Source organism: Enhydra lutris, unplaced genomic scaffold (assembly GCF_002288905.1).
Source record: "Enhydra lutris kenyoni isolate GAN:26980312 unplaced genomic scaffold, ASM228890v2 scaffoldscaffold31, whole genome shotgun sequence".
NCBI classification, from domain to species: domain Eukaryota; kingdom Metazoa; phylum Chordata; class Mammalia; order Carnivora; family Mustelidae; genus Enhydra; species Enhydra lutris.
Genome location: NW_019154115.1, coordinates 15095068 through 15121692, shown reverse-complemented (window position 1 = coordinate 15121692; position 26625 = coordinate 15095068). Strand labels below are relative to the sequence as shown.

Here is a 26625-nt window from a genome sequence, read left to right as displayed (position 1 = left end):
TAATGATGTACTGTATGGTGACTAACATAACATAATAAAAAAAGAGAAAGAATAAAACTGATCTCTTTTTGAGATAATTTTATGGGAAAATGCAGAGTATTTTTTCAGTTTTTTTCTTTAAACAAATATTTCCCTCACGTCCTAGTATCAGATAAAAGATATTAGAATACTAGAAACTATTTGGGGAAATGCATTTGGTTTTTACAATAATGTTTATAAAATCAGTGTCAGAGTTATTCAAATATATGTTTATTATTAGCTAGATGTATGTTTGTATGTTATTAGTTTTGTTAGTGGCTTTTTTTCAGAGCTCCAAGTATTATATATAAAAAAACAGCTCTTATATTCCTCAAAATAGGAACCCCTGTTAAATACAGAAAAATACCACACAGTATGTAATTTGCTTAGTGTCGTCTGGTCTTGATTATATAACCATTTCTGTCATAAATTCATAATGTAAAGAATTATTTGCATTCCTATTATTCTGAAATAATATGAGAATTGCTGATATTATATATTAGAAAAAGCATCAAGTTTCTCAGCCTCTCAGATCTGATGTTCTCATGTATAAAATGGAAACAATATTTGTTTTACAGAGCTGTGAGAATTTCATGAAATAGCACATAGATTACTTCATACACAGGTCACCTAATACATGTTTAGGTTCTTATATACTTTTATATAAATTCCCCAAATCGGTTTCTACTTCAACATAGTTGTTGATTTGTAGAATTTTTCATTCTTAAATTCTGTGTTTTATGTGTTTCATTCTTAAACTCTGTGTTTCATTCTTTAAATTCTTTGTTTATGCCTTTAGTACAATGGTATAAAATAGTATGAAAAAGATTGAGTTAGTACAAACCATAAGGATAATACCTAAAACAAGCCGTCCTCCTAAATATTCTTGTTTCTATAATGGTGTCATTAAATTCCCGTTTTTATATTGTATTTATTGAAGATTTGCTTTCTTATTTCCATTATTGCAAAAACAAAGTATAAAGCTGAGTGTACATTCAAATTATCCTTTTATTAGATCACAGTTACTGTTTGTTCATAGACTGGGCAAGCCTAGAAATCCTAGAATAAAATATTTTTTTAATCTAATGCCATTTTTCTTGTTTACAAGTGTCTCTTTGTTTTATAGGATTTGGAGAAGACTCTAGATGTTTTTAACATAATTTTAGCAAGGCAACAAGTACAAGTTGAGGTAATCATTTTGATGAGCTAATTGTATGTTTTAAGCATGTTACTACTACTCCTTTAAACTTGAGATCAAGAAATCTTTAGCTTCATGGGACTTGTTCAAGTAATAATAAAGGTTGATTTTCCATGCCTTCATTTAGTCTCAGGAGAAAAAAATTGGCATATTGGGGAAAAAAATCCCACTAACATGAAAGAGAAAAAATTTTTAAATTTTATAAAAGAATCTGAACCCGCCCAAAGGAAGTAAATAAAAGTTGTCTATAATCCTAGCAACGTAGAATGCTGCTGTTAATATTTTGACATACAGTCTTCCAGTTTTCTCCCTTGCATAAGTACTTACTGACATGTGCTTTTTATCCCCCATCCTTTCACTTTATCTTTGCTTTGTTTCCTTTTCCTTCTCTTCTTTCCTCTTTCCCTTCTTCTTTTCTCCCTTCTGTTCTTTTTGCCCATAATTAGAATCAGTTTGTATTTCATAGTTTATGCTGATTTATCGCATTTGGCATATTCTACCTTGTCCACATCATTCCACGTCAATCCTATTATTCTGTAACATGACTTCTTCGGTAATTAAAAAAATAAATTTTTTTTTTTAATTGGACAGAGAGAGATCACAAGTAGGCAGAGAGGCAGGCAGAGAGAGAGGAGGAAGCAGGCTCCCCACCAAGGAAAGAGCCCGATGTGGGGCTCGATCCCAGGACCCCGGGACCATGACCTGAGCCGAAGGCAGAGGCTTTAACCCTCTGAGCCACCCAGGCGCCCCTAAAAAAATAAATTTTAAGTGCAGTACAACTCACGATAGAAAAGTTAGGAAGTAGAGATATACAAAGAAAGAAAATAGAAACACCTATTATCTCACACTAAAAATACCTACCGTTAATATTTTTTTGTATATTCTCTTAGGTTTTTTTTTTTATATTCATAGATCTCCAGGCACATAATCTTGTTTTTAAATGGGACTAAAGCACTTACCTGTTCATTCATTTACTTAGTAAGTACTTGTTGAGTACCCGTTTTACTAGCATCGTGGTGAAGAGCGTGGACTCTGGAGTCAGCTTTGCCTACTTGTGTGATCTTAGGCTGGCTATTTAACCTCTCTGTGCCTCAGTTTCCTCATTTGTAAAATAGGATTGATTCATAATACCTACATCATATAGGGTTGCTGTGAGAAGGGCATGATGATCCATGTAAAGCACTTGGGCTACTGAATACCTGGAACATGATGATTACTAAATAGGTGATTTTCTTCATCATCATCATCATCATCATCATCATCATTTGCATTAGCAAACGGAAGCGAACAAGCAGACAAAAATCCCTGATTTACATTATGGCAGAAGAAGGATAATAAAAACATATATAAAAATAAAGTAGAAAAGAATATAAAGAAGGAATATATCATTTGCTAGGCGGTGATGATGATGAGGACTGCAGTTTTAAATTGGTTGGTCAAGGAAAGCCTCACTAAAAAGGAAACATTTGAGCAAACACCTGAAGAAGATGAGGGAGTCACCAGAAAGCTATCTGAGGGAAAAACATACCAGGCAGAAAGAATATAGCAAGCTGGAAGGTTTGGAGGTGGGGGTTCATTCACAGAACTAAGAGAGTGGTGAGAGAGAAGAGATTGGTGGTTAATGAGGTCAGAACAGTATAGTGGAGGAGTGGGAGTGGTACTTTGGGAGTTGGGGAGGGTGCCAGCTTGTAGGGTCTTAAAAATAATTGTGTGAATTTGACTTTTACTCTGAATTTGCAGAACCATTTGGAGAATGGAATGATATAACCCAACTTAAGTTTTAAAATGCACTCTGGCTGCTCTTTTGAAAACAGGTTGTAAGAGGGAGAACAAGGGTGAAAATAGGGAGATCGGTTAGGATGCTACTGAAATATTTGAAGAGAGATAATTGTACCTTGGCTGAGAGTAGTTGCAATGGAAGTGAAGAGAAAGGGTCATGTTCTGGATGTTTTTTGAACATGGAGCTAATATTTCCCAACTGGTATGGGTTATAAGAGAGAAGTTGGAGATGACTTTAAAGATTTTGGCCTGTTGCAGTTGGAAAGATGCAATTTTCATGAAAAGAGATGGGGAAGTCTGGATAGAACAAGCTTGGGTGAGATGGAGAGATCAGGAGTCCAGTTTGGGACCTGTTAAGTTTTAGGTATCTTTTAGACAATGATGTGTGGAGCAATAGAGTAGGATCTTGGATACATGAATGTGTGGTTTAGAAGAAGAAACTGTGCTATATATATAAATTTGGGAGAGGCGAACACCTAGAAGGTATTTAAAACCATGACATTGAATGAGATCACCAAAGAAATTAGAGTAGCTAGAGAAGTGTTCCAAAGACCCATATTACTTTGTTATAGATCACAGAGATGAGAACCAACAAAGGTGACCATGGAGGAGTTGCCAGAGGTGTAGTTGGGAAGCTCTGTGAATGTAATCTCCTCAAAGTGAGGTGAGGAAAGAAAAAGGGAGTGATCAACTGTGACAGATACATGATTAGTCAACTGAGCTGGGGACTGAGAATTGACTATTAGATTTACCAAAATATGGGGTATTTCAGCCATTATTTTTTTCAAATTTTTTTTTTTTTTTTTTTTTTTTTTTTTATAAGTAGGCTCCTCTTTCAGCATGGAGCCGAACACTGGGCTTGAACTCAGGACCCTGAGATCAAGACCTGAGTTGAAATCAAGAGTCAGACACTTAACTGACTGAACCACCTAGGCACCCCTCTTCAAATAATTTTTTTTTTTTCAAAGATTTTAGTTATTCACTTGACAGAGATCACAAGTAGGCAGAAAGGCAGGCAGAGAGAAAGGAGGAAGCAGGCTCCCGGCTGAGCAGAGAGCCCGATGCAGGGCTCGATCCCAGGACCCTGGAATCACGACCTGAGCCGAAGGCAGAGGCTTTAACCCACTGAGCCACCCAGGTGCCCCCATCTCTTGTTTTCTGAAGAGCAACTCCCCAAGGTACAGTTTTTGGGTCAGGGTATATGAGTATTGTAGAAGGTATTTGCTACTGCTGGGCCTTGTTCCTATGAATTAAAGGAATGATTTTCCAGAAGGAATAGATCATTTCAATCCTTCCTAAGTTGAGTTGATTGACTTTCATTGGATGTTCTTTTTAAAAATTTTTTTTCAGAGAGAGTACAAGTTGGGGATTGGGCAGAGGAGAGGCAGAGGGAGAGGGGGAGAGAGAGAGAGAGAGAAAATCTTAAGTAGTCTCCACACTCAGCATGGAGCCCAACACAGGGCTCAGTCTCAGGACACTGAGATCATGACCTGAGCTGAAAGCAAGAGTTGGATACTTAACTGATACCCCTAATTGGGTGTTCTTAATACCAGTTACCAGGTGCTTAAAAATTGACAAAAGAGGATTTATTATTGGATGCTGTAGACAAAGGGATGGATATACATGAAAAAAAGGCATTTAGAGTCATCCAAGGCGAAGTTTTTTATTGTAAAGGAAAATCCACAGGGTCACAGAATTTAAAAGATAGGCAGGAACTGGCTGAGGTTATTTACCGTATAGTCTTTGCTGAACCAGGAAGGAGGTGAAGACAACAGAGAGAGTATTAACGTGAAAGGAGTCTGTATTTCTCTTTGTATTAGGTCATATGTATTTAAAATCTATTTTTGGTCTCATATAGATATATTTTACTTTGAAATAATTATAGATTCATAGGAAGTAAAGCAAAGATAACTCACAGAAGTCCTTAGGTACTCTCCCCTCAGTTTTCCCCAATGGTTATATCTGACATAATTATAATATTAAAATCAAGGATTAGACACTAGTACATTGTGTGTGTATAGTTCTAGATCAGTATACATCTTTAAATATATTTTTTAAGTGATAATTGTCAAGATATAGGAAAGTTTTTTCCCAGTATTTTTTATTTTGTTTTATTTTCTTCATAGTTATTATCACTGTTTGAAATTAGTATTTTTATTTGTGTGCTTTCTAATTAATTCACTTCTGTCTTTTCTCTTTATGAAGTCTTTTTAAATTTTTGAGTTTATTTTGAAATTCTTCAAAATCTGTGACATGCTAATCACAACTTTACAAACATGTCAGTGCTAATAGTGGCTTTATCTTTTAAAATATTAAAAAAAATTTTTTTTAGGGATTTAAATAGAGATTTAGGAGGGGGAAGGTGAATGTTGCATTGGTCACTACATTATCTTAATGTCTCTTATCGACATTACTTTTGAAATTCCTCTTGATTAATTCACTTTCCAAAATAAAAGTGTTCCCCTTAAAGTTTAAAAATATATGTTATAGATTACTAAAAAGTAAAATTTTTACGTGTGATAAAAAAGATGGTAACAAAAAAATTTAGTACCTGCTCTTTTAAAATCATTAGTTAGGGGCACCCTGGGTGGCTTAGTCAGTTAAACGTTGGATCTTGATCTCAGGGTTGTGAGTGCAAGCCCAAGCTGTGCTCCATGCTGGGGGTGAAGCCTACTTAAAAAAAAAAAAAAAATTTCTTTTTTTTTTAGTTTTTAACATATTTTAAAAACCTTTTTAACTAAACTTAGAATACTTTTTTATAAAGTAGACTCCACACCCAGCATGGATCACTGTGTGGGGCTTGAACTCACAACCCTGAGATCAAGACCTAGGCTGATATCAAGATCCGAAGCTTAACTGACTAAGCCACTGGGGTGCCCCAACATTTTTTGTTTTAAGTAATCTCTGTGCCCAATGTGGGGCTGAAACTCATGGCCCTGACATCAAGAGTCGCATGTTCTACCCATGGAGCCATCAGGCACCCCTGTTTAGTTAAAAGGTTTTTAATAAAATGTCAAATACTGTACAGCTGTTCCTGTATCTAGATTTACAGAGAACTGTTCACAAATCCATCTATTTATTAAGTCCAGTATGTAGGACAGGTTTAAGCTTGCAGGCTATGGTTGCATTTTCTCTAAAAGAATTGTTGATAGATGTTTTAAAGCTTAAAAACCCAGATGGTATACATTTAATTGGTGCCTTTGCTGAAACATCTCAGTTTCATCTACTCCCTGCTTGATGATCTCTCCTGTTGTTGAGGAAACTCTTATGTGGTATCTCATCGGTTCTGAAACTTGCTGCACATGACAATCTATAGGGAATTTGTTCAAAAATGATGCCTAGAGTCCACTTCCTCAGGTTTTGTGGTGGGGCTTGGGCATTGTTGTTTTTTGTTTTCATTTTTGTTGAAGTTTCCTGATGATTCTTAAGTGCATCAAGGACTGAACACCACTGAGTTCTGGTATCGATACACAGTAGCTGATTGAGCTTATTTGTCATTCACTTTCAGTTCGCAAATTCAAACAGGGCCTGAATGTATGCACTTATCTCTGGCTTGTGACAAAAATGTCACTTTCCCCCATGCTTATTCTTTATGTTCTCAGGCACTACTCTAGTCTCTATCTGAATTAATCAAAGGTGTAATAGCACTCTTCCATTACTACTTTTATTTTTGAAAGGATGAGCCCTTTTCATAGGTTGCATGATTTCCCTGTCCTAAAGATTCAAAACCTGCTATTGAACTATGTAGCCTCTATCTAAATGATAGATAGATTTGAAATTTTTTTATGCCACTTTCAGGTTTTATTATTTCTTATTTTGTTTCTTACTTCAAGTGCTTCTTCTCAGTAACATTTAACCCTTACAACTTCTGTTGTTATGGACATGTTGGGGTTAGTTCCACTCAAAAAATATCTCAGAGCAAAAAACAAACACAGTAAGCACTTGGATTAATGATATTGTACCTAAGTCTGACATGAATTCCAGATATTGGTGGCTAAGAATTGATTTGCTTTCGCTGAAGCTTTGTATTTGTGAACATTTTAAAGTATAAAGTTTAGTAGCAGGAACGAAAATGGTAGCTAACATTTTCTTGATCTGATTTCCTGGGTATTGTCAATTCTGAGGAAAGTACTATTTTCTTCAATTTATATTAGCAAATTAAGACATAGGTTAGACAAATTGTCTAAGTTCTACTTATCATGAAAAATACCAAAAAGCACACTAATCTTCTATACCAAGAGAATAAAGGAGTTAGATGTTATTTCATATAGAATATAAAGTAATCAGATATATATTTTTTACTTAATATATTTCTGACCAATGAAAATGGATTGGTAAGCTTGACAAAGATAGTTATGGCTGAGGTATAAATGATAAAACTTTGATGGTTTTGCTCACAGATGTAGACCTCTTCCCCATTTCTTTTTTTTTTTTTTAAGAATTTATTTATTTATTTGACAGAGAGAGAGATCACAAGTAGACAGAGAGGCCAGTAGAGAGTGAAGGAGAAGCGGGCTCCCTGCTGAGCAGAGAGCCCGATATGGGGCTAGATCCCAGGACCCTGAGATCATGACCAGAGCAGAAAGCAGAGGCTTTAACCCACTGAGCCACCCAGGTCCCTCCCCCCCCATTTCTTTAACATCTAGTTGTTAAAAGAGAACTTACTTGGGTGCTTGGGTGGTTCAGTCAGTTAAGCATTTGCCTTTGGCTCAGGTCATGAGCCCAGGATCCTGAGATCGAGTCCTGTGTCTGGCTCCCTGCTCAGCCTGTTTCTCCCTCTGCTCCCCAACCCCCACCCTGCTCACACTCTCTCTCGCTCTCTCTCAAATAAATAAAATCTTTAAAAATAAATAAAATAAAGAGAATTTACTTAACTTAGTTTAAACTTCTCTTTACTAATTCAGCTCTTTTTTTTCAACTTCCCTTTTGGAGTATTTTATCTTTTGTAATATAGGGAGACTTGCAATAGGTTACGAGTTCATTACCATTTTAAAATATTATAAATTTTAGGTGGGAAAATTATTAAAGTTTATTTATTCAGGGAATGAGAAGATAGAGTCTAAATAATTTATCCCCTTTATTCTATTCGTCCTCTGTTTTCTGCTTTTTAGTTATTCATTTATATTTTAGTATTTCAAGGATTTGCAGAAAATCAAGACAGAATTTATTGAGAAGAGAATGAAATGAGATTCAAGGACTATTTGTTTTTATTTATATTTGACCCCTCTCCCATGTCATAGTTAGCAAGCCAGCAATATATATGAATTCTGAAATATGATTGATTTAAATTAATGCTTCTGAGTGTGGAAGCATCTTTTTAGAGAACTTTTTTGTTGTTATTGTTAGAGAGAGAGAGAGACAGAGCAGGAGCACAGGCAGACAGAGTGGCAGACAGAGGCAGAGGGAGAAGCAGGCTCCCTGCCGAGCAAGGAGCCAGATGTGAGACTTGATCCCAGGACGCTGGGATCATGACCTGAGGCCAAAGGCAGCCGCTTAACCAACTGAGCTACCCAGGTGTCCCTTTAGAGAACTTTTTATTTTATAAATCTGCAGTCTTAGTGGTTTGTTACCTTAAACATTTGGAAGACATTGCTCAAAAAAATTCACTTGAAACTTTTAGTGTGTTTCTGTCAAAATGCAGCATCATCAACATTTTATCAATAGGTGTGGAAGGTAAATTAACAGTGTAACTATATTAATGAAATCATGTTGAACACCATTTCAGAAGGCTTTCTTGACTATTTTTAACCTAATGTACTGTTAAAAAAATTAACCATTGTTCTTACCTGGCTATACCTGAAAATGAAGAGGAAATTTACTCTTTAAATAAATTAAAAAATTTTTACTTTCAGGTGATTCGATCTGGGCAAAAATTAAGGAAAAAGTCTACTGACACAGGCGAGAAACGTGGAGGCTGGTTTAGTGGGTTTTGGGGTAAGAAGGAGTCTAAGAAAAAAGATGAAGAATCTTTGATTCCTGAAAGTAAGTTCCAAATCAGATAATTTATTGTAACTGGTAAGAAAAAAATATATAAATTTATTTTAGCCAGTTAGCAGAATTTTACTATGTTTATTATTAGTAAATGTATAAGCAAATACTTCAGGCTAAAACATATTTGGGTTTATCTAACTAAATTAAAACTTTGATATTTTTGAGGAGATTATTTGTGTGAAATTTTATAAGTTTAAATTCAAAAGTGTCAACATCTGACATTTCTTACTGTTACTTTTACATGGATATTAGAAGTTTCACTTAATTTTTAACATACCTAGGGAATTCTAAAGTCCTTATGTGAGACCAGAATTCTGTTAATGGTGTCTCTTTGCCTTTTCTAGATGTAAGCAAGTAAATACATGATGTTTGTTTTAACTAGGCAAAGTAGTATATTAGAGGAAATTACCTGGGTGCTTTTGCTTTTGCATTTGTGTATTTGCTTGATCATTGATTTTTCAGGCACTTGTTAGTTTCTTTGATTTTTTTTTTATTGTATCTGTAAAATTGAAGCAATTGATTTCTTAAAAAACTGTCCTTTCTTTGTAGCTATTGATGACATTATGACTCCAGAGGAAAAAGATAAGCTCTTCACTGCTATTGGTTATAGTGAGAGCACCCACAACTTAGCTTTACCCAAGCAGGTAATTATTTTTAGGTGGTTTTAGAGGTATTTTGTTTCATTTTACTGTATTATCTTGAATTAGATTAAATGAGTTAATGATTTTTATAAAAATGTTGTCATTTGTTTCTTCTCACAAGAGTATTTAAGAAGAATTGGAGTAAATTCTTTTTTAAATGTTTGATAGAATTTACCAGTGACCTTATCAGGTCCTGAGGTTTTCTTTGTCAGGAGGTTTCTGATTATTGACTCAATCTCCTTACTCATTATTGGTCTGTTCAGATTTTCTGTTTCTTCATGATTTAGTCTTGGTGGATTGAACATTTCTAGAAATTTCTACATTTTTTTTCTAGGTTGTCTAATTTGTTGGTATATAGTTATTCATAGGAATCTCTTATTATGATCCTTTGTATTTCTGAGGTACCAGTTGTAATAGCTCCTCTTTTACATATAATTTTATTCATTTATGTTGTCTTTTTTCCTTGCTTAGTCTAGCTAAAGGTTTGTCAGTTTTATTTTTAAAGAACTAACTCTTGGCTTTATTAATCTTTTCTATTGTTTTTTTTTAATTCTCTATTTCATTTATTTCTTCTCTAATTTTTATTATTTCCTTTCTTCTAACTTTGGGCTTTGGGAAGTCTGGGAGGCTTCGTTGGTTAAGTGTCTATTTTCAGCTCAGGTCAGGATCCCAGGGTCCTGGGATGGAATGGAGCCCAGCATCTGGCTCCTTGTTTAGCAGGGAGCCTGCTTCTCCCTCTGCCTACCATTTCCCCTGCTTGTGCTCTGACAATAAAGAAATAAAATCTTTAACTTTGGGTTTAGTTTGTTCTTCTTTTTCTAGTTTCTTGAGGTGTAAACTAAGTTGTTTATTTCAGATCTTTCTTCTTGTTTTATGAATTTATCACTATAAACTTCCCTATTAGAAGGAAGATGCTTCTGCTGTATCTCATAAGTTTTATGTATTGTGTTTCCATTTTTTTTTAATATCTCATGCTGTTTTCTTATTTTCCTTTTGATCTATTCTTTGATACAGTGGTTGTTCAGGGGTGTGTTGTTTAATTTCCACATATTAGTGAATTTTGCAGCTTTCCTCTTTTTTTTAAGATTTTATTTATTTATTTATTTGTCAGAGAGAGAGCGAGAGAGAGAGAGCACAAGCAGGCAGAGTGGCAGGCAGAGGCAGAGAGAGAAGCAGGTTCCCTGCTGAGCAAGGAGCCTGATGCAGGACCTGATCCCAGGACCCTGGATCATGACCTGAGCCAAAGGCAGCAGCTTAACCAACTGAGCCACCCGGGTGTTCTCTGGCTTTCCTCTTAATAAGATTTTATTCCTTTGTGGTTGGGAAAGATACTTAATATAATTGATATCTTCTTGAATTTTTTAAAACTTGTTTCATTGCCCAGTATATGCTCTGTCCTAGGAAATGTTTCTATGGTCTTGAGAAGAATGTTTATTCTGCTGCTGTTGAGTGGAATGTTTTGTGCATATCTATTAGGTCCTTTTGCTTACAGTGTTTAAATCCATTGTTTCTTTATTGATTCTCTGTTAAGATGAGTTATCTGTGTTGAGAGTGGGTTACTGAAGTCCCCAACTATTGCCATTTATTTCTCTTTTTAGTTCTACTAGTATTTGCTTTATATATTTAGGTACTGTGATGTTGGGTACATAAGTATTTACAAATCTTATGTTTTCTTGATGAAACATATTCATCATTATATAATAACCTTCTTATCTCTTTTGACAACATTTAACTTAAAGTTTATTTTCTTGCGATATGAATATGGCTACCCTTTTTGGGGATAGTTACTTTTTGCTTGAAATATCTTTTTCCATTTCTTCACTTTTAGTCTATGTGTGTCCTTAAAGCTAACATGAGTGTCTTTCTTGTAGGCAGCATATCATTGGCTGCTTTTTTTTTTAATTCATTCTGCCATTTTTTATCTTTTTATTAGAAAATTTAATCTTTCTTTTAAAGTAATTATTTAGGTAAGGACCTACTGTTGCCATTTCATTAATTGTTTTCTGTTTTGTAAATCTTCCTCTCTTAGTGTGTGTCTTCCTTTGTGGTTTGATGAGAATCATCTCCCTGGTTCTCTGTCCTACCTCTTTTTGACCTGTCAGTTTTTTGGTCAGGATTTTTCTCAGTGTTTTTTTTAACCCTCCAAAGACATCAAGCCAATGTTCTCTATATTTTGTCCAGTTTTTGAGCCAGAAGATTGGTCTGAATTAGTTTGCTTTAGTGAAAGTTGGTGAATTGAGTATTTATGTGACAAAATATTTTGTTAAGTTTCATTTATTATCTCTAAAACTAGGAGAAATGAATTTTGGATCCTTACAGTTGTCCTATTTGAACAATTTTGTAATTTTGTATTGAAGTTTTTAATGTACTTTTTGTGAATATTATATTTAGATTACTTTATAATTCAACAAATTTAAGTAAGAAATTATTAAAGAAAGTACTAATTAAACTATAACAATTTTTATTCATTTCTTTTGTTTAGTATGTTGCCCATATAATGACACTGAAGCTAGTAAGCACCTCTGTCACATTAAGAGAAAACAAAAATATTCCAGAAATATTGAAAATTCAGATAATTGGCCTGGGCACCCAAGTATCTCAGAGACCAGGAGCACAAGCACTTAAGTAAGTTTTAAAAAGCTTATTATTTCAGTTTTTGTTTCTAGATAAGATTTGGCCTCCAAATAACATTATTTAGCATTAAGCAACTGATTAATAATAATTCTTTACTTTCTTTTCCTTTTGTGTCAGATGGTCTTTTTGTATCTGAATTTGTTTTGTAATGAAACTGTATGAGGAGTTCATCATTTATTCTACCCTCTATTCTTTCCTTCACAAATACTTCTTGGATACTGTTAAATTTATCAGTTTGATACTATGAAGACTAGCACAGGAACACTTAGTTTCTGTTTTTAAGAAGTTTATGCTAGCTGTTAAGAGAGGATAGCCAGAAAGTTATAAGAACTATATAACATATGAGAAAGCTCAGAAGTGAGAAGATGCTGTAAGGTGAAATTGTTGATTGCCCCTCAGGCTCAGAAGAATGGGGACTTGGGGTAGCCAAGTAGAAAGGACTAGGAGAAGCAGGGATGAGGGTGTTTTCAGGTGACATGAAATAGAGAGATGAGTTCCTGAGTGAAGTATAGCTTACATTCATGTGACAGTGATCGGAAATCCTGTAGTGTTTGGGTGTTGGCCAAAGTGGGCTTCTCATGCGGTTGAAGAGGTAAGAGCCAAAACCCCAGGTTGTATGGGTAATTAAATGTCAGGCCAAGGAGTTTGGACTTTACCTCAGGTAATAGGTATAGTACTGGCTCTCAAAGGAGTTTTTTTAAAAAGGAAAATTTATATTTTAACCCATTACATTACACAGCATCTTAATTATATTACTTATTTATTTACTCACTGGATTGTAGGGTAGAAGCAAAATTAGAACATTGGTATATAACAGGCTTGAAACAGCAGGGCGTTGTACCATCACTTGTGGCTTCCATTGGCGATACTACCTCATCCTTGCTTAAAATCGAGTTTGAAACCAATCCAGAGAACAGCACTGCTGACCAGACTCTGATTATTCAGTCTCAGCCTGTGGAGGTCATCTACGATGCTGTAAGTGCAAGGAGAAAGTCAATCTTTATTAAACCCATCTTATACTTCTGATGTATGGTTTTCTTATTTTTCCTCTTTCACACTTAACATTTCTTTACTTAGCAACTAAATTTAGTTATACTTTTTTCTTGTTTTAAAAGCAGTACATGTTTAACAGTTAATTTTGCTTTTTCATATGCTGCAATTTTTTTCTGCTCTATTTACCTATGCTTACGTTAAAATAATAAAAAAAAAAAATCTAACACACTATTCAAAAAGTCTGTGTTGGAGCGTTGGTTGGTGGCTGCTTTCAGCTCAGGTCATGATCCCAGAGTCCTGGGATTGAACCCAGCCTCATGCTCCCTGTTCAGAGGAGATCCTGCCTCTCCCTTTCCCTTTACCCCTCCCCTGCCTCCTTGCACACACGCACTCTCTCTCGCCCTTCAAATAAATAAATAAAATATTTTTTAAAAAGTCCGTTTATTGTACCAACTACTCCCAAATAGTCCTGTTCCAGTTCAGTTTTGTGTATTTTCCCTTTCCCCTAAATATCTGGACCAATTCAAATTGCTTTAGGAGTAATTAAAAGAACATATTGTTCATATGGAAAGAAAAGGATTCGCATTTAGATGTTATCGTAAATGCTAGCTCAAATTCTGTATCTCTGGTTCCATCTTTTATTCACATGCTCTTAACTCATCTCAGGCTAGCCATCAGGCTCACTAATCATCGCATCCCTCGAAGGTTTGCCCTACTCTGTTGTTGAGAACTGTGACCTTTTTTTTTTTTTTACTTGCCAGTTTATAGTTTAAGTGTAGTCACAGTCAGTGTGAGAGGCATTATATAAAGATTCTAGGCTCATTATATTCTCTGATTTTTTAATGATTTAAATTGTGGTAAAATACATATAATTTACCATCTTGGCAATTTTTAAGTTATAGTTTAGTAGTAAGGTCCATGGCTATATCAACATAACACCTTAGAACATACAAAGTCACATTAATGACATGCACACATTTGTTGCCTCTCTAGTAAGCTTACTTGGGCTATTCCTTTTTTTAGGTTTTTGTTGCTGTTGTTTCCACCAGGGAGAGATGCAATAGGGCAGAGTATTTTTGGAGGTCTCTCCTAAGTTTGGAGCCACAGTTGTTTAGAATTAAACCGAAACCTTTTAAAATTTGTAATATGGAAAGTACTGTGTATAGCTTGCTTATATTTTAAATTATTTTACAGAAAACCATCAATGCAGTGGTTGAATTCTTTCAGTCAAATAAAGGATTAGATCTTGAGCAAATAACATCAGCTACATTAATGAAGCTGGAAGAAATTAAAGAGAGAACAGCTACAGGTAAAGAATTTATCTGCATAAACATCAAAGAAACTCGTAATTTTATCTATTCTAATGAAAACATTGTATTTAAAATAGTATATGTTGCTCTTTTTTTTTTTTAATTCCATGAAGCTGCATCATGAGTTACCCAAGTTAAATATACGTGCTTGACTGAATGAGAAAGAGAATAATATGGGCACACAGATGATTCTGTTGCCATTAAGAACCTGTGCATCAGAGTGAGCTTGAGAAGGAAAGCATTCCTCCACTTCAGCTCTCAAGGAATGGTTTCTAATACTGTGTACTGTGTGTAATCTGGTTCTAAAGATTCATACTTTTATACAGCATGATCTCTAAACTCAAGCCAAGTACTTTTTGTGGTTGCTTAACTAAAAAATGATGAATTTTTCTCTCTCTGGATAAAATACTAGCTATGTTGGGTTTACTGTACAGTGTAATGATAAGACTGTCCCCCATTGACCATACGCAGTTTCACCTTAGATGCTTAATTTTGAGACTCTAGTTTGTGAGAACTGATGCTCCTCCATAATACTTTTCAAGTGATACTTGTATTCTCTTTGTTAATAATATACTTAAATATTTCAACTTGACTGTCTCATCTTTTTCTATTTCTTTTAGGACTTAAACACATTATTGAAACTCGGAAAGTCCTTGATTTAAGGATAAATCTGAAGCCTTCTTATCTAATACTTCCACAGACAGGTTTCCACCATGAAAAGTCAGATCTTCTCATTTTAGATTTTGGTACATTTCGGGTAAGTGTATATCCATTTCTTCCTGCCCATTTTTGCTCTGTTTGGAAGCTAGCTATCTGAAAGTTTGCTGTTTTTCCCTCAGAGTTTACTTAAATTAAACTTAGACTTATTTCCTCTTAGTATTTTGTCAAGCCTAGCTTAGATTGAGTATTTTTTCTATATTTTATGGCTATTTAAAAAAAAAACAGGAAAAACCCCTAAAATTTTCTGTAATGGTAGATGATTTGATATTGAGGACTGGATTATTGCTCTGTTTTTCTAGTTGGAGAGAAGTACTCCTAGTTTTCTTTCTTTTTTTCTAATTTAATTTTTTTTTCAGTGTTCCAAAATTCATTGTTTATGCACCACACCCAGTGCTCCATGCAATATGTGCCCTCCTTAATACCCACCACCAGGCTCATCCAACTCTTCACCCCTCTCCCCTCCAAAACCCTCAGTTTGTTTCTCAGAGTCCACAGTCTCTCATGGTTTGTCTCTCCCTCCAATTTCCCCCAACTCACTTCTCCTCTCCATCTCCCAGTGTCTTCCGTGTTATTCCTTATGCTCCACAAGTAAGTGAAACCATACGATAATTGACTCTCTCTGCTTGACTTATTCACTCAGCATGAGTACTCCTAGTTTTCAAATACTCATAGATTTCCAGAGTTTAATTACACAGTGTTAATTATTAATTTACATATTTTGACAATAGGAAATGATACACATATTAATATATGTTTATTATCCCACTGTCAGCAATTAAGTCGAGTAAGAGAACTCTCAGGTTTTCTGTGTTGAACACATTAGAAATCCAGGCATCTGAGAAAAAGTGAAGGTTTCAAAACATACAGTTTCAAATGGATCCTTGCTTCGTTTGAGAAGGGGGAAAAGGAAGTAGAGATTGAAGCTGAGTTCTAAGGCTCATTTATTCAGGTGATGTAATGAGAAGAAGCAACAAAACCTGTGATTACATGGTGAAGAGGTCAGGTGAAGAGGTTAGGGGTGCCAAGCCATGAGTGGCATTAACTGCTGAGAGCCAGGAAGAGTTGTATGTCTAGACAAGTTATTTGAGGTAGACAACTGTGTAACTGAACCTTTAATTAATACAAATATGCTGAGCACCTAGTACCCAAACATATAAAAGACATATATTGAAATATTATATTCCTAATAAAATGCTTGCAAAAATTGTCAGAAAATTAAACAGAATGTGAACTGATTAAGGACAGTGTTTTCTTTTTAGTTAGGTTTTAAGAAAACACAACAAAAATATCAGTATATTTTTCTGTTAAGAAAATTGAAGTTTTGGGGCACCTGGGTGGCTCGGTCATTAAGCATCTGCCTTCGGCTCAGGTCATGATCCCAGGGTCTTGGGATAGAGCCTTACGTTGACCCCCTCCTCAGCAGGAAACCTGCTTCTCCCTATCCCCCTTCCCCTGCCTGTGTTCCCTCTCTCACTGTGTCTCTCTCTATCAAATAAATAAATAAAATCTTTTTTAAAAAATGAGGTTTCTGTCCATTTCAGCTTAACAGTAAAGATCAAGGTTTGCAGAAGACTAATAATTCATCTCTGGAAGAAATAATGGATAAAGCATATGACAAGTTTGATGTTGAAATAAAAAGTGTGCAGTTACTCTTTGCAAGATCAGGTAAGCGTTTGCTCAATTTTTAGGATCTTGAAATTATGTTGAGTAGCTTAGGTAAATATATGCGTATGTCTGCATGTGTATCAACCCTGACAATATTTTGAACACATATCCTGTTGGTCACTTAAGAAAACCAAATTGGAGCCCATCAGTGCAAATCACTGCCCCAGGTAGAAATAGAGATAAAAATATACCTATTCAGGGAGCCTGGGTGGCTCAGTGGGTTAAGCCTTTGCCTTCGGCTCAGGTCATGATCTCAGGGGCCTGGAATTGAGTTCCGCATCGGGCTCTCTGCTCAGCAGGGAGCCTTCTTCTTTCTCTCTCTCGGCCTGCCTCTCTGCCTACTTGTGATCTCTGTCTGTCAAATAAATAAATAAAATCTTTAAAATATATATATATTTAAAAATATACCTATTCATCTTCAGGTACTTAGCACTGTTTGAATCTAGGTCCAGTCATTGCTTATTTTGTTGTGATATGACTATGAAACTAACCAGAACGCAAAAATAGAAGTTGCCATTGGCTTAAGTTTTTCTGTCTCAGTGCTTTTGGGATGTTTCAATGTTGTCTTCCTTTGCTGCTTTATTTGTAAATATTTTGACTATATTTGCCTAGTCATTATTTCAGTAGTTTTACAACCTACTTTTGTAGATATCTGACAAGGATGGGTATAGTCTTAACACCCTAAAGGTAGTTAATTATTTTCAAAAAAAGCTTTGGTGTTTTCTGTTGCTTAAGTAAAGAACACCGTTCTCCATACTTGTTTAGTTTCTAAAAGCAATAATTATTTGCTAAGTATCCTTGAATATATCACTTTATGGTAGGTCATTGGAAGAAGGAACGTAACTCTGTGTGCAGAGTGTATCCTCTAATAGAAATGAAGAGATATATTAAAATGTAAATACATAATGATGTACTTAGTTTTTATTATATTATGAGCCTATTAATTCCTTGAAGGGAAGTACTATTACACAGACCATTAAAACTGCCTTTTCTTGGGGCGCCTGGGTGGCTCAGTGGGCTAAAGCCTCTGCCTTCGGCTCGGGTCATGATCCCAGGGTCCTGGGATCGAGCCCACATCAGGCTCTCTGCTCCGCAGGGAGCCTGCTTCCCTTCCTCTCTCTCTGCCTTACCTCTCTGCCTACTTGTGATCTCTGTCTGTCAAATAAATATATAAAATCTTAAAAAAAAAAACCTGCCTTTTCTTTTGTATGTATTTAATAATAATTGTTTGAGTTATAAGTGATAAAAGATGTTCAGTGACTGCTATCAGTTAAGATCTGTGTAGGATTCTGTTAGAGAAAAGTGATTATTACACTTTATCATCATAAAATTTTACTCGATAAAACTCATTTGTATTTTAGAAGTATGTACTATATTAGTGTAATTTGCCTGAGGAACCCCAGAAACCTCTTTTTTCCCCTCTGTCATTTTCTATTTTTTTTTTCCTTTTTTTACTCCAACCACCTACCTTGATCACTAATTCCAGAATCAGGGCAATAAATTCCTGTTTTTTTTTTTTTCTATTTGCTTTAAAATGCAAGATGTTATATAAATATTTTCCAAATAAATATTTGCAATTATTTTTATATTATAGTCTTTGACTCCTATCAGTCTTGTTTTATTTTATTTATTTAGTTTTTTATTTTTGTATCATTGTTTATTTCAATCTTTTGTCAGCCATTTTGATTGTTCTGTTCCCCCATCTCATATGCTTATAAACATATTTGTATATAAAACTGTTTCTTTCCCACTGATTTTTTCCTTTGTTTTTATTCCCCATAGTAGATTATACTATATTAATATTGTATCACTTCATAGCCTTTAGATACACAAGCCAGATTGATAGCCTAGACATGATAGACCTAGGATGAAGATAAAGAATGTCAAATGGAGTTAGAGTAGATATGTTACTAATAACCCTCATTTTTAGTGCATGGGTGAATTCTAATTTTTTTCTTTGATGTGGATTGTATAATTTATTATAGCAGATTATTTTAGTATTCATACAGCAGTAATGGTCAATTCAATGAGAATTATTTAGTAATTAAGTGGGGAAAACGCCTACTTACTATGAACTGTTATGCTATTGCTTCTCGGTCTTTTGGCTAAGATCAAGTGTGAACTGTTACTGCTAACTACAAAACATTTTAAAATAGGCAGTTACATTATTAACATCAATCTCACTTTTCAAAATATAGGTCATTTAACTTATATGCTGAAAGAAGTAGAAATTGGTATTTATCTAATATGTTTGCTGTATTCTATTAAGTTAGAGTAATTTTTCAGAACATCTAAAAAATTAGCTTAATTTTAATTTTTTTTTTTAAAGAGGAAAACTGGAAAAAGTGTCGATTTCAACATCCATCAACTATGCATATATTGCAACCCATGGATATTCATGTTGAGTTGGCCAAGGCAATGGTAGAAAAAGACATTAGAATGGCCAGGTAATGTATGAGTTTCTTTTATATTATAAAATTAGCAAGGTGACATATTTCTGTATCAGTTACCGGATTTTAAAAAACTAGGTTTGTGAAGGACAGAAAAAAATGATTATCTTATAGCAGAAACACATTTTTAAGAAAATGTTTATTTGAATTATGATGTATCACCTCTCTTATTCAAAAGTATCTTGACTTTTACATTATGTAAAAGTTGGTTATCCATGTTTTTGAGTGGATCAAATCCATGATTCAATATCAATAACATAAAATCTACAAAAATTAGCCATGTGGATGGAGCTAGAGAGTATCACGCTAAGCAAAATAAATCAGAGAAAGACAAATACTATATGACTTCAAATACTATACTATATGACTTCACAAATACTATATGACTTCAAATACTATATGAATATAAGAAACAGAACAGATGAACGTAAGGGAAAGAAAAAGAAAGGCAAACCAGAAAACAGACTCTTAACTATAGAGAACTGAGGGATACTGGAGTGGAGGTAGATGGGGGAGATGTATTAAACCGATGGTGGATATTAAGGAGGGCACTTGTGATGAGCACTGGGTGTTGTATGTAAGTGATGAATCACTAAACTATATTCCTGAAACGAACATTACACTGTATGTTAGTTAACTAACTGGAATTTAAATAAAAATTTGAAACTAGAAAAAAATTAGAGGCTCTTTTGATAATGAAACCATATAAAATCTTGAAAATAATTCAAGGGAATGAAAAGTAGAAACTGAATTTTGAATTTAAGGAGATAATTATGAAATATTTATGCTGCCTTCTTAAAAACAGCCTTATTGAAATATTATTGACATTCAGTTAAGTCATCTTTTTAACTAATACAATTTGATAAGTTTTTACATACATATATATATGTATATAGATATACATATATATATATATATATATCTATGAAACCATCACTGCAGTCAAGATAATGAACACATCCATCATCCCACAAAGTCCTTGTGTCCTTTTACATAGTTGGCCCTTGAACAGTTTTCCTCTTTAAAATTACCCCCATCCCAGTCCCACACTCGCTCACTTGAAAATCCACGTGTAACTTTTGATTTCCTTAAAACTCAGCTACTAAAAGCCTACCTTTAACTGGAAGCCTTACTGATAATATGAACAGTTGATTAACACATATTCTGTGTATATGTTGTAGATTCTTTTTATAATAATTCTTAAGAAAAGAAAATATTACTAAAATCATAAAGGAGAGAAAATACAGTTACAGTACTGCATCATATTTATTGAAAAAAATCCACATATAAGTAGACCCATAGAGTTCAAACCCAAGTTGTACAAGGGTCAACATCTCTATTTATGAGAGTACTTGTGCTTTCATTGTTTTTGTTTCAGAGTATCAGGGTAATGTTGGCCTCATGGAGTGAGTTTTTTGGAGGAAGTTGTGTAGAATTATTTCTTCTTTATATGTTTGGTGGAATTCATTAGTGAAGCTATCTGGACTTGAGTTTGTTTTTTGGGGGAGAGGTTTCCCCCCCATTTTATTTTCTTTCCAGTGTTCCAGCGTTCATTGTTTATGCACCACACCCAGTGCTCCATGCAATACGTGCCCTCTGTAATACCCACCACCAGGCTGACCCAACTCCCTACCCCTCTCCCCTCCAAAACCCTCAGTTTGTTTCTAAGAGTCCACAGTCTCTCCTGGCTTGTCTCCCCCTCCAATTCCCCCTAACTCACTTCTCCACTCCCTCTGGGGGAGAGTTTTTAACTGCAAATTCAGTGTATTCCGTAGTTAGAAGGCTATTCAGATTTTTTGGAGTGATCTTTGGTAGTTTGTCTTTTAAGGAAGGAATTTGTCCATCTTTGCTTCTTGTCATAGGATTGTTCATGTGTTATTGTATTGCCTTTTTAATACATAGAGAATTTGTAGTGATGCTATATCTCTCACCCTGCTGATGTTAGTAGTTTGTTTCTTTTCTCTTTTTTTTCCTGATCAGGTTTGTTGACCATCTTCTGAAAGAATCAGCTTTTGGCTTCAATTAATTTCTCTGTTGTCCTTCTGTTTTTTATTTCATTGATTTCCACTTATGTTTATTATTGCTTTTTCCACTTCGGCTTCCTTTGGGTTTCATTTGCTTCCTAGTTCTTTAAGGTGGAAGTTGAAAACACTGATTTAAGACCTTTCTTCTTTTCTACTATAGGCCTTTAATGTTGTAAATCTCTCTTGAAATACTCCTTTACTGTACCACTCACATTTTGAAATAATTTAGTCAGTAAGCTGGGGTATTCCTAGGTCTTCCCTCATTTGTTTTCCATTTATCATCTGTCTTTTGTTGACTAATGTCCAATGTCTTTTAAACCATTTTTTTTGTGTATTTTGTCCAACTTTGTAGTTATTTTAGGTGGGAGAGTTCATCCAGTCCCTCTCTCGGAGATGCTTTTAGTTTTATGTAATGTTTCACAAATAACAAAGAAGCATCTTTACATAGTTATGGTGCTTTCAGCTTACAGAGTACTTTTGTAGGAAGTTCAGTATTTTGAGACAGGAAAAGCCAACTGGCCTCTTTTGGTTTGTGCATTATACACAATATCATTCTTCATATAATGGTTAGGCATCTGTCAACTTGAGCTCTTCACAACATAGTTGGCAAGTCAAAGATAAGCAATAACTGGAAGGAACTTCATGAGCAGCAAACGGGTGCCACAAAGCTATTATGAAAGATAAACCTAGGCAGTTATGCTGAGTAGGGAAGCAGAGTAGAAGCAAGTGCCAGAAGTAATTAATGAAAGCACAGCCATAACTCAGCAGTGAGTAAAACAGATGTCCTCGGGGTGCTTATATTTTAATCAGGAGACATAAAATAAGCAATATATATATATGACATGTCAGGTACTGATAAATACTAGAAAAGGAAATAAGACAAGGCTAGGGGATAGAGAATGATGGAGTAGATACTCTTAGATATATATAATGTAAAATCTTTGCCAGGAAATAAAGAATGTATAGTGGTTTTAAAAATTAGACATTGTGTTTGAAAATATTCATAAAAATTAGTTAACTTTAAAAGATTTGGCTGCTAAAGAGGGATACATTAAAAAAAATTATCTGGAAACTTGGCTTACATAGAACCTCATTCTCTGACAATGTTTATTGAATGAGGCATTAGTTAGATTAAAACATGTCTAGAGTCCTTTGAGTTTGAGTCCACAGTGTAGTCTCTAATCTGTTTGCCCCTCCGTAATAGAGAGAAGCTGGACCTTAAAACCTTACAGTTAAATTGTATTTTTAGATTGAAAGTATCCGGAGGACTTCCGTTGGTGCATGTGAGAATTTCTGACCAGAAGATGAAAGATGTGCTCTGTTTGGTTAACAGTATACCCTTGCCACAGAAATCCTTTGCACAGTCTCCCAAGAGACAGGTAAACAGATATAATAAAGGTGCTACATCTTTACATTTGCATATGGTGATGTTTTTCACCTTTTCTGAGCTAATTTGTTTTTGAATATTTTTTAGGGCCAGTTTCATGTATTTGGTATACTTGTGAAGTTTAATGTTGATTCTACACAAAAGCACATATGACATAGAATAGATAAAAGTTTGAAGCCTGTTTTCAGTACTGTTTAGAGTGGTGGTAGGAAGTCAGCGTTAGAGAACAAAGGGAACAAAAATATGTAAGTGAAAGGAAAAGATGTTTTCACAAATGGAAGAAATGTGTTTAAGTAAAATTAGATATAAAAATCTTCCTTAAAATGTTACAAAATAGAATAATTTGTGTGTAATTTTCTTACACATTAGACTTAAAACTTGTAGATAACTTTAATTGGGAATTGATCTTTACAACATAAAATAAGTGTTGAATTTCCACTTACTTTGAAATGAAATTTGAGAGATCCCACCAATGTTGATACCATTTTATGGGAACCTATAATACAGATGCACAGTTAGTATTGTCAGAGACAGCCACTGAATGACACACTATGATAAGTAGATTTATCTACTAGAGTAGTACATAGTCTGCCCTTATAAATACAGGTGGTAGTCTTAATAAATAGTAAACACTAGCCAGCCATTAGTTAGTTGATTGTATAATGTGCTTTGTTGGAAGATTTGTGTATTGTGTGTGTATGTCTTTCCATTTCTCTCTATCCTCCACTACTTTTTCAATATTTTTCTTATTTATGTACATTTGATCCTGCTAAATCAGTATGTTAAGAAAACATTTTGTATTCTTTGCTAGGTATCCTCAATTCCTATTATTTCAGATAGGACAAAAGACCTACTTGGTACTTCACTGTTGCTAGATGGACTAGAATCAGGTAAGGAAAGTAAATGTTCTTTATTAAACTAAGCCTATATAAATTTGTATATAGAGATAAAATTTTCAGAAAATAAAGGAATTTTGGAAGTGTTAAAACAATTCACTGGTTTAGTTCTAGTTGTTCTACTAACTAACAGAGTCATTTTGAGTCACTTTTTAAAATTTTCTTTAAGTTCAAGTTAGCTAACATATAGTGTATTATCAATTTTGGGGTAGAATTTAGTGATTCATCAAGACAGTATGGTACTGGCACAAAAACAGACACATAGATCAATGGAACAGAATAGAGAACCCAGAAATGGAGTCATGCCCAACAGTTATTTATATTGAGTATTGAATGAGGGAACTGAAGTGAAAAACGGAACTATTGAAGAAAAAAAATGATAGGTGGGTGGTTTGGTCTTTAATATATGATTATCACATGCCAGGTTGGGTCACTTGGTGGGAATTCGAAAAGCATTGTAACTGTATTCTGATTCTGAATATGAAGACTTTATCTAATAAATGAATTTTACTTTTGAGAGATTTGAGTGTTTTATACAGTTTTCAGTGGACAGTCTCTCAAGTTAAATGAATGTGTTTTTTAGAGTCTGATGATGAATATTTTGATGCTGAAGATGGAGATACACAGACTGGTAAAAGTGTGAGAAGTTCAGAACTTAAAAAAGTTGCAGAGACCCCAAATGAGGAGCTTATTAATCTTTTACTAAAGTTTGAAATAAAAGAGGTATATATTTTTGTTTTGCTCATAAATAAATATATGGTTGTCATGACTGTCCTTGTAAACTGTCTCATGCTAGATCCAAACACTAAACATATTAAAATATGATACTCTGTCTTCCCTACTTCCTAACACACCCACAGTACCAAGAAAATGAAATGTTACTTTGTAAAAACCGATATGAGAGTGATCTATATCTAATCTATTCTGGAAAAGCTCAAGATACCTAAATGAGATTTTCTTTTGTATAGAAAATTTCTATGGCATGTTTAAATTAATGTTTTTTTACTTTTAAAATAAACAATATGCTTATTGTTATGTTTATAGTTCAGAAAAGTGTAAACAACCTAAATTTTCAGCATGTCTTTATATCCATTGAAAATCTTGTAATAAAAGGAAATATTGATATGGAAAGATGTTTACAAAATATCATTATTTTGGAGAAAAAAAGGAGATTATAATACCAAGGACATCATGATTCTATTTAGAAATTACACATGCAATTTTTTTTTTTTTTGAGAATGCATGATGGACAGCATTTATTTCTGTGCATTGGAATTATAGTTTCTTATTTGTGTCTGTTTGCCTTTCCATGTACTCTAAATTTTTAATAATAAATATGTACTGCTTTGATAATAAAGCACAAAGGTATAAAAAGATGTTTCTTATTGACTGGTTTATATTCCAGTGTGAGATGATGTCCTAAAATGTAATGTCGGAAATAACAGATTTTAATTGTGTATAAAAATCCCTCTAAGTATTATTGGTATTTGTTTAAAGGAAATATGTATTATTTATCTTTAGCCTTCTTTGACTTCTTTCTTTCAAATGCTCATCTAAAATATCAGAAAATTCCTTGATGCTAACTTCAGAATACATTCAAATGACTGCTCTTCTTTTTAACTGTGCTGTCCAAGTCACCATCTTGCCTAGACTAGTGCAATAGCCTCATAATTGTCTCTCTGCTTCCATGAGGTACTCTGTTCTCACCACAGTAGCCAGAATGATCCTTTTTTTTTTTTAGAGAGAGAGCATGTGAGCAGTGGGGGGAAGGATGGGCAGAGGGAGAGGGAGAGAGAACCAACCCTGATGCAGGGCTTGATCTCACGACCCTGAGATCATGACCTTGAGCCTAAATCAAGAGTTGGACACTTAACTGACCGAAGCACCCAGGAGCCCTCAGAATAATAATCCTTTTCAAGTAAAAGATCATGTCATTTCACAACCATCCACTGGCCTCCATCTTAATTAGAGTAAAGGGTTAAGTCCTTCCCATGGCCTGCTAGGCCTTACATGGCATATGGCTAACCCCGTGTGACTTCTTTAGATTCATCTTCACTTCTCTTCTGCCTTGCTCACTCTGCTCCAGTCATATTTCTTTCATCCTTTCAATAAATATTCATCAAGTGTCATCGTGGAGTGCATTGTTTTACATACCACAGTTACAGTAGCAAGCACAAAGTTCTTGCCTTATGGAGCTTATACTTCCCTTTTGTTTTTCCTTATATATACCAAAGCATATTCTTTGTGCTTGCTGGGATATTTTTTTGGATTTTGTTGTTGTCGTTGTTTTGCCTGGAACACCCTTTTTCTCTCTGATTTGATTCTTTACTTCTATTAGATACTTGCTCAAGTGCCATCTTATTGGAAAGGCCTGACCACCCAATACAAGGAACCTTCACTCTTCCCCACTCTTCTTACAATATAAGCTCCATCAGGACAAGGACCTTGTCTGTCCTGATCACTTTGATGTTCCTAGTGGCTGGCATGGCCTCGTACATGGTAGATGATGCCCAATAAATATTTTATGGAATATTGAATGAATAAAATGATAAACAATGATAATTAGAATCATCTAAGAAAAAATGGTACTGTTTTTCCCAATTTGACTTCTTTTGCCATTTTGAAGTTTTAAATGTTGCTGTAGTAAAATATATTAAAATTTTTCTTTTTATCTTAGTGCATGTTTAGAAAATTCTCCTTGATTGTAAAAATATTTACCCACAATTTAATATATTATTTTATGATTTTATTGCTTTCACTTAAATCATTGATTTCTCTAAAATTTATTTTTGTATAACAACTCTGTACTGAATAACCTATTACACTATATTATTGTTTCTATTTTTCTATTTTCTATTGTTCCTAGTTTTTGTTAAGTATATATCACTGCCAGTAGTGTTATTTTTGCTTTTTTTCTGT

The 26625-nt window shown here is 34.3% G+C and overlaps 1 protein-coding gene across 2 annotated transcripts in view; it reads left to right on the top strand.

Annotated features, from left to right (window-relative positions):
* The window catches only part of LOC111153382 (vacuolar protein sorting 13 homolog C), a 180313-nt gene that overhangs the window by 48461 nt on the left and 105227 nt on the right, over positions 1 to 26625 (top strand). For both annotated transcript variants that reach the window (XM_022512378.1, XM_022512377.1), the window contains 12 exons: positions 1145 to 1207; positions 8848 to 8977; positions 9536 to 9630; positions 12110 to 12252; positions 13044 to 13236; positions 14449 to 14563; positions 15185 to 15321; positions 16826 to 16949; positions 19279 to 19396; positions 22673 to 22802; positions 23622 to 23700; positions 24290 to 24429. In XM_022512378.1, the coding sequence (XP_022368086.1) occupies positions 1145 to 1207; positions 8848 to 8977; positions 9536 to 9630; positions 12110 to 12252; positions 13044 to 13236; positions 14449 to 14563; positions 15185 to 15321; positions 16826 to 16949; positions 19279 to 19396; positions 22673 to 22802; positions 23622 to 23700; positions 24290 to 24429 (1467 nt within the window). The remainder of the gene's footprint in view (positions 1 to 1144; positions 1208 to 8847; positions 8978 to 9535; positions 9631 to 12109; positions 12253 to 13043; positions 13237 to 14448; positions 14564 to 15184; positions 15322 to 16825; positions 16950 to 19278; positions 19397 to 22672; positions 22803 to 23621; positions 23701 to 24289; positions 24430 to 26625) is intronic.